We start from the raw sequence: 8,196 nt of genomic DNA, 5'->3' as shown, positions 1-8,196 counted from the left end.
AAACTTTTATCCTTCAACTTTGAGTTTGGATTTATACTATTTTTGTCTAAGATGTAGTATAATAGTATATATTTTTTTAACATCAACTTACACACTAAAAGTTTACAACAACCACATATTTTAATATTAATAATCACAATATAATAATTACAATAATTATAAAGATATAATAAGCAATTAAGATAACGATGGTTTTATCAAAAAGCTGGTTTCGTGTGATTGTCTAATGCCTATCACAAAAATCTTTTTCAAAAGAACTTTGAAAAAAATCATGTATCGTGAAATACATGATTTTCATAAAAAATGATTGATTCTTTTTTGTGGTGGGACATTCTTTTGAAAGCTTCCAACCATTTTGGTCGTTGTTTTGTGATTTACTTACCATGTAAAAAATAACAATATATTTTCGTTTATACCATGTATTACAATATTTTATTTTTGTTTTTGAACGAAAATAATATTTTATCTACCCTATTATAGCATTTTACTATCAATTTTTCTTGTTAGAATTTTATACTTTCGAAAATTTTACACGATTATAGCAGCTAAAATCTCTTTGTATTTGGATGACAAATCAATGATAAACACACATCAATGAAAGTACGTTGTCATTACATTAATAATAAAATGTTGAGTTTTTTCCGATTCAATTTCTTGGTTCTTCAACTTAATGTCTTTGGATTCGGTATTTTCAGGCGGAAGTGAATTATCTCGGACAATTTTCACATCCAAATCTGTGGAACTAATTGGTTACTGTTTAGAGGACGAACAAAGACTTTTAGTCTACGAGTTCATGCCTCGTGGAAGCTTGGAAAATCACTTATTTAGGAGTAAGTTTTAGTTTATTTTCTGTTTTATTTTCTTGGTTTAAATAAATCAATAGAAATAATTTTTTTTTGTATGATTGATCGATAGGAGGATCATATTTTCAACCGTTGTCATGGAGTCTTCGTTTGAAGGCTGCTCTTGGAGCTGCTAAAGGCCTTGCTTTTCTTCACAACGCAAAAACAAAAGTGATTTATCGGGATTTCAAGACTTCTAATGTGTTGCTAGATTCGGTAAGTTCGTGTTGTTCGCAAGTATAGACTACGTTTCTTAGGGTAGTTAGGTAACTTTACATTTATCTCAACAATCAATTTCTTTCAACTTCTTGCATGCTTCTCCAAATCTTTTATTATTTCGGCCCTAAATAATCATAATAAGAATAAGTTTTTGTCAAACACCAATAAGCAAGCACTTCAAATGCACGTCCAAAATCGGTTTAAGCTTAAGGGTAGTTTGGTAATTTTACAATGACGTTATAATACAGAACTACAATGCAAAATTGTCGGATTTTGGGCTCGCGAAAGATGGACCGACCGGTGATAAAAGTCATGTTTCTACTAGAGTCATGGGAACCTACGGATACGCGGCACCCGAGTATCTAGCAACAGGTATGCAAGTGTTTTGTATCAAGAAATAGCAACATACTTTCATTGATTTCTTTATCATAGCATTTTAATTTTCATTTCTTTCCATTACAATATTACACATCGAAAAATCCACCAATTTGTAGCTGTCATCCAAATACAAAACAATTTTGAACTTTTACAGCTATAATTGGATAGATTTTTCAAACTATAAAATACGTTGCTATTTCGTACAATTTTATGATGCTTCTTTTTTTTTCGACTTCTCATTTTAGGTCACTTGACGTCTAAGAGTGATGTGTATAGTTTTGGGGTGGTTCTTCTTGAAATGTTATCGGGCCGAAGAGCAGTAGACAAGAACAGGCCATCGAATGAATACAGTTTAGTTGAGTGGGCCAAGCCCTACTTGGCCCACAAACGTAAATTGTTTCGGGTTATAGACAACCGGCTCGAGGGCCAGTATACACTGGAAGGGGCCTATGCGGTTGCAACCGTTGCATTACGGTGTATATCAGTTGAGCCCAGGTTTAGGCCCACAATGGTGGAAGTGGTCAAAGAACTCGAGCAACTTCAAGACCCGAAGGGAAGCAAGCCCCGAAGACACTCGACTCATGGAACACTCCCAATTGGGAAGGCTGCTTATCCCAGGCCTCAAGGTTTGTAGGAAAAGATGTGACTAGTTGGGCCAAATGATTGTACAGTTATTTGGGCTAAGTGTTAAGTTTGTTTCTAAATTCAAGGAAACTACAAAAGTCATCCCTGAAGTTTAATTTATTCTTAACTTTTGGTCATGTGGTTGCTGATTTTGTGATTTGGTATTTAACAAAATACCAATACAATGTTTAGTAAATCTGTATTTAAATCTATAAAACATCAAATCGTATAATTTTTTAAACAGGCCACAGCGGCTTTGATTGACTCGTTGACCCACTCACCCACATGTATTTTTCTAGTCCTTTATTTAGAGTTTTATAAACAACTGATGTTTGATTGTTATAGAAGAATTAAATTATTAAAATAATTAAACCTATTTTTTCAATAAAACGATTTAAAAGGTTATAGGCATTTACTTTAGAAAAAACAAGTTCAAGTATCGTTAATAGAATATCTCCAAATTTCAGAAGCTTGTAAAATTTGACAATTTGAGCAAAATTCAAGAATTGGTCTTTTATCAACAAAGAAAGACTTTCGTGTTTGTTTCCCATGTGAATAAGTCAACATATGGCATCCTTTAAAATATAGATTCTACAAAGTTGCATATGATGACCAAGTCTCCAATTTTAACTCATGTTAAATAAGTCCAAAATGTCCAACTATGTTATACTTTCTATCTTATGAACATTAAGAAATCAGCTAAATAAATAAGAAAACGTCACACGGTTTTAAGTACAATAATTTCATTAACAGTAACACTTACTTAGATCTCAAGTCCGAGAAAATAATCCGTACATTTTCCCTTTAGTTTGTACAAAAAATCCTTTACTACTACAAACAACACATTTTACAATGAACACACAAACAACACCTTTAACAATTAACATATCACAATTCACACGCTATTATGTTTCACACTGCCAGCTGTCCAATGCCTCCAATCCAATCTCCCAATCGATCTGTTCCTCAACGTAACCAATTCCTTAAAATCAAAAACCTTCTTTATATAATTACCACTCACTTGCTTTTTCATATCACGTTCTTCTTTAACACATTCCACTTCCACTTCCGGTTCCGCCTCCGGTTCCGGTTCCGGTTGTGATTCCAGTTGCGGTTGTAATTCCAGTTCCGGTTCCGGTTCCGGTTCTGGTGATGTATCCTTGATGATTTGCTCGAGCATTTCGACTACTTGGCTCATTTTGGGTCGGGATTTGGGGTTTTTTGTGAGACATTTATTGGCTAAAGAAGATAGTTTTTGTGCGGATTTAAGGGAGAAGTCTCCTTCGAGACGTGGATCCATTAAAAGATGAAATTTTTTCGAATCTGAAATAAAAGGCTTCACCCATTCCAATAGCTTCTGTTCATTCCGTGGCAAGTTACGTTCCACTGCTCGCCTACCCGTGATAAGCTCGTACACCACCACCCCAAACGACCACACATCGCTTTTTGATGTCAGTCTCCCCGTGTGCACATACTCAGGCGCTGCATAACCTATCGTCCCCACCACCTTAAATTTTAAATACCACAAATAATATTATAAATTTATATAATACAAATAAATGAAAAAATAAAAAATAGTAAAATATTAGTATTTAGTATTTACCACTGTTGAAACATGACTCAGTCCAGCAGTGGGACCCTGTCTTGCTAGACCGAAATCCGAGAGCTTTGGGTTGAAGTCTTCATCGAGAAGCACATTTGAAGTTTTAAAATCACGAAAAATCAACTGCATTATATAAAAATATTAATATATAAATAAAATGAGTGAAAGTAGGTTGCTATTTAGAAGTGAAATAAACGATTACTTGAAAATCCATTTCTTCATGAAGATAAGCCAAACCACGAGCTGCACCAAGTGCAATTTGTAAGCGTGACATCCATGAAAGAGGAGAATGGACACGTCCCAAAAGATGATCTTCTAAGCTTTTATTGGACATGAGTTCATATACTAAAAGCCTTTGAATCCCTCTTTCGTCATCTTCTGCACAATATCCAACTAACTTTACAAGATTTGGATGGTTGACTATACCCAAAAAGTTGACTTCATTAATCCACTCCTTATGCCCCTGAACACTAAGAACATAGAATTTCAAGAAAAATCCATAAGACAACAAAATATCTAATGTTTTCAAAGGGTTTCATGTGAACATAGGGTAAGAAGGTCAGATTTAAAAAGGGTATCCAATGGTGATTTTTGATTTGAGATTGGTCCAGTGATGTACAAGTCTATAGTGGACAAAACAATAATTTTTCTGCAAGTCTAGTCAACATTAAAGAAAAAAGAAAAAGGAAACTTTATCAATGGAACAAAATTGTTATCAACATTTTATTCAGAAGACAAACATTAACATTCAATACAGGAAATTATCAATACCAGGCTTCTGAATTACTTCTTATGAGTGATGAGTAAGTAATTGATCAGATATTGCTCTAAGATGAAAACAAACCCTTTTAGATATTTGGTGACAAAATAATTTCAATTCTTAAATAGATGGTACGAATACTGAATTGAATTACACCTCCAAACAGTAAAAAGTTGTTCTTGATGTTTACATTTGAGCAAATGCACAATTATTTTTGTGACAGGTACTAAATTTTGTTGTTTTTCACATCAAACTTTCGTTCATAAAAGCTAAAAGAAACTTTAATTTATCTTTAGCAATTACTAGACCTAAAGATGAGTAATCCATTTCAATCTTCCTTTTGTTGTTATATTACTATAATTGTTTAGCTCCAACAACTGCATTATGTGTATAGGACATATTTTGTATACTTATATAGAGCAATAGCAGAATCAAAAGGGCGTACAATGTGCTGATAGACTTGTAAAATGTATCGTTTTTTTAGATAAGTTTGACGTTCTGACAGCTGTAGTTTCCACTGAGAATTTCTTGTTTATATAAGATCTTTTGTCTTATATTCTTATTCAACGTAGAAAATTCATAGGCAGCTAGTGCGTTAGAATATAAATCCATATATAGTTATATACAAATAGTTTTTCAGATACTTTTCGTGATTAATTGTGCTTGTGGTTGTAAAACCTGCAAATCCATGGATTCTGGAGTTGTGTGTGGAGTTCTCTAAAAAAAACACTCGGAAAACAGTAATTTATTTGAAAATCTAATTAAATAAAGAAAATAAAATGACGGAGGAAAGGGCAAAAAGCCATGCCTGGAATCCATTACGGCTCAACTGCTTGATAGCAACATCCAGATACCGATCTCCATCGCTACCTGCATCGGCCACGGCGGCGGACTTAACAACACCTCTGTAAACACAACCAAATCCCCCCTCACCGATCACAAGCGATCGATTGAATCCCTTGGTCGCAGACTTCAACTCAGCGAACTTAAAAACTCGCAGATCGTTCGCACGACGCTGAGATAAGAGCTCAGAGAACCCTACGGTGTCACTGAGGTCTCTAGAGTTGCTATCTGAATCAAACTCCGACCGACGAGTAGTGTCAAAGCTGGTGGATGCAACGCTGAGGGAACGCGCCCAGGATACCCTGGTCGACGACCTGGAAAGGACACCGTCCTCGTCGTTGGCTCTCCTATCTCCAGTACTAAAGTGAAAACACTTCATTTAGTTGCAGCTGTCAACTATTAGCCTATTTTTATGGCGACGGCGTTTGGTCGCCGGAATTTAAATGCTCCGGTTAGAAGAGAGAGAAAGGGGAGGGGGAAGACGGGTTCAACCGAGCAGAATGTTCGAATGTTAAACTAAAATTGCTTACATTTGATTGATTTATATATAATTATATATTAAAATTATATATTAATAAGTCAATAAAAGATTGCTATACGTATATGTATTCGTATATACGGAAAAGGTTGGTGAGCAGCTCGGTCCACCATGAAATGTTTTATTAAAATCTCTATTAATTTCATTTTATAAAAAAAAAATTCACAAGTCTATTTTTAATAATTTTCTTTTACCGATCTAAGCAAGTAAAGAATTAAATATAATTTTATTAGAAACTCCGATTTTGAAGGTTTTACAAATAAAAATGCAAATATGCAGAAATATCAAGCATCAATATTTGAGTGGGACAAACAGTTCTAAAAAAGAAAAAAAAAAAAAAATATATATATATATATATATATATATATATATATATATATATATATATATATATATATATATATATATATATATATATTAAACTTTTGAGATTTTTAATAAAACGCCGAGGTTTGATGTTTTAAGAGATAAAAATATTGCTATTAAATATTATGTATTATTTAAATGTTTGTGAGATTGTTTATGTTCATATCCACTTGGTATTTTTGTCTATCAAAACTCTGAAGTTAATGTTTGAAGTCTCAAACTTATAGTTCATGTTAGGTGGGGGAGGGTTGGGTTCGTCTTGGTGTATGCCAAGTAACAGTTAAGCATGTGTTTTGGTGTGCGTTTTCTTCACCGGGTAGACATCTTTCTAGGAATTTTAGGTAACAGTCAGCCTTTCTAGAGGAGTAGTTTGCATCCCTAACGCACTGGTGACAAAGGTTCTCATCACGAAGACTTTATATTAAAGATCTGAAGCACAACTATTTTATCCTTGTTGGTGTTGCTTCATTCAAAGGTCGATGATGCCTCAAGCATACTTGCTCAAGCTTGGGGAACTCTAGTTTAATCATTGTTTCGGTTTCCAATTAAAATTCCTAGATCAACATTAGCTTTGTCTAGACTATATTACATACATCTCTATCATTAATACTCTATCTATATGTACTGTGTTTGTCCAGGCATGCTGGCTCTGATTAATGAATTTTCTTTTTGTCGTTCAAAAAAAAAAGATTAAATAATTTTTTTTGTCTTTTTTTGTTTTTTTTTTTTATTTTTCCTTATTTTATTATTATTATTTTTTTGATGTTTTTAGTTCTTTTTAATTTATTTATTTATTTATTATTATTATTATTATAAATTTGGATAATCGTATAAAATTCGGAAAACATTTTAAAATTCGGATGAAATTTTAAAATCTGTAGCGCATTATAAATTTGGTCGGCATAATAAAATTCAAACGACTATATAAAACGGAACAATAACAAAGTTTGTCTTTATTTATCACGGATATGTTAATTGGTTCGTTATTATATTTGTGTAATGCGTTATGCAGTTGAAAACAAACTTTACTTTTGTTCAATTTTATATAGTCGTTCGAATTTTATAATGTCGTCCGAATTTTTAATGTTATCCAAATTTTATATGGTTATTGAAATTTATAATAATAATAACAATAATAAAAGAAAAAACAACAAAAAAACAAAAACAAAAAAAAAAAGAAAAAAAAATGAAGTCAAATCAAATGTAAAATATTGATTAGACTAATGTTAGGGGAGATAAAATTAGTTAAGGATAATACTTATGACACAACCCCTAGATGTCACATCATTTTTTTTTGCATGTCAACTAAGCACAACATCATGTTAAGTAATGTGTCTTAGCATGTCACATCATTTTTAACACTGAGAAAATGAAGTTATTTTCGTACCTAGTGCCAACGGAACTCTCCAAGATTGAGAGGTTTGCTAATGGATTGTCTGTCGACTTTGGTCCGACAGTCAAGATGGCAACTACTCTGAAAACAGTTGTTCGTGTAGCTAAGAATGTGGAGGCCCAGCAGAAGGAAAAGGGTCTGGAAAGAATAGATGTTGGTGAAAAGAGGAAGTTCGATGGAACTTCAGGGTCCAACAAGAAAAACAAGTTCTCAAAGTCTAGTTCGAGAAGAGAAAGAGGGGAAGCGAAATGGTGCGACAAATGTAAGAAGAAGCATCATGGAAAATGTGAGGTAGTGGCCACATGCTACAAGTGTGGAAAGCCGGGGCACTATGCCAATGAATGCACCCTCGCTAAGAAAGTTTGTTATGGTTGTGGTGAGGAGGGACACATGTCGAGGGACTGCCCGAAGAAGAAAGAGGCAGCTAGACCCAACATTCCGCCAAAGCCGAAGGCGAGAGCATTCCAGATGACACTGGAAGCTGCTAAAGATGAAGCTGATGTCGCTTCAGGTACCTTTCTCGTAAACAAATTGTCTGCCCAAATTTTATTTGATTCTGGAGCCAACTACTCCTTTATATCGCATGAATTTGGTAGAAAACTAGCTTTGCCTGTTGATAGACTAGATAAT

General features: G+C 33.7%; 2 protein-coding genes across 2 annotated transcripts; one reads left to right on the top strand and one right to left on the bottom strand.

Annotated features, from left to right (window-relative positions):
- Positions 1–695: 695 nt before the first annotated feature.
- LOC111916519 (probable serine/threonine-protein kinase PBL10) lies at positions 696–2,327 on the top strand (the record flags this gene model as incomplete). The annotated part of the gene is given in 4 exon segments (XM_052763699.1): positions 696–830; positions 916–1,058; positions 1,310–1,433; positions 1,685–2,327. Coding segments are annotated over 4 exon segments (791 nt in total), but the record flags the coding sequence as incomplete, so codon positions are not given.
- Positions 2,328–2,789: 462 nt separating this feature from the next.
- On the bottom strand, positions 2,790–5,795 carry LOC111916517 (serine/threonine-protein kinase PCRK1). Its single transcript, XM_023912183.3, has 4 exons — positions 5,235–5,795; positions 3,869–4,129; positions 3,667–3,789; positions 2,790–3,570 (listed from the first exon to the last, which is right to left on the bottom strand). Exons 1-4 carry the CDS (start codon positions 5,646–5,648, stop codon positions 2,959–2,961), a joined length of 1,410 nt encoding a protein of 469 aa, XP_023767951.1. The 5' UTR covers positions 5,649–5,795; the 3' UTR covers positions 2,790–2,958.
- Positions 5,796–8,196: the final 2,401 nt, after the last annotated feature.

Source organism: Lactuca sativa, chromosome 5 (genome assembly GCF_002870075.4).
Source record: "Lactuca sativa cultivar Salinas chromosome 5, Lsat_Salinas_v11, whole genome shotgun sequence".
NCBI classification, from domain to species: Eukaryota; Viridiplantae; Streptophyta; class Magnoliopsida; order Asterales; family Asteraceae; genus Lactuca; species Lactuca sativa.
This window is presented reverse-complemented; position numbering and strand designations above follow the sequence as displayed.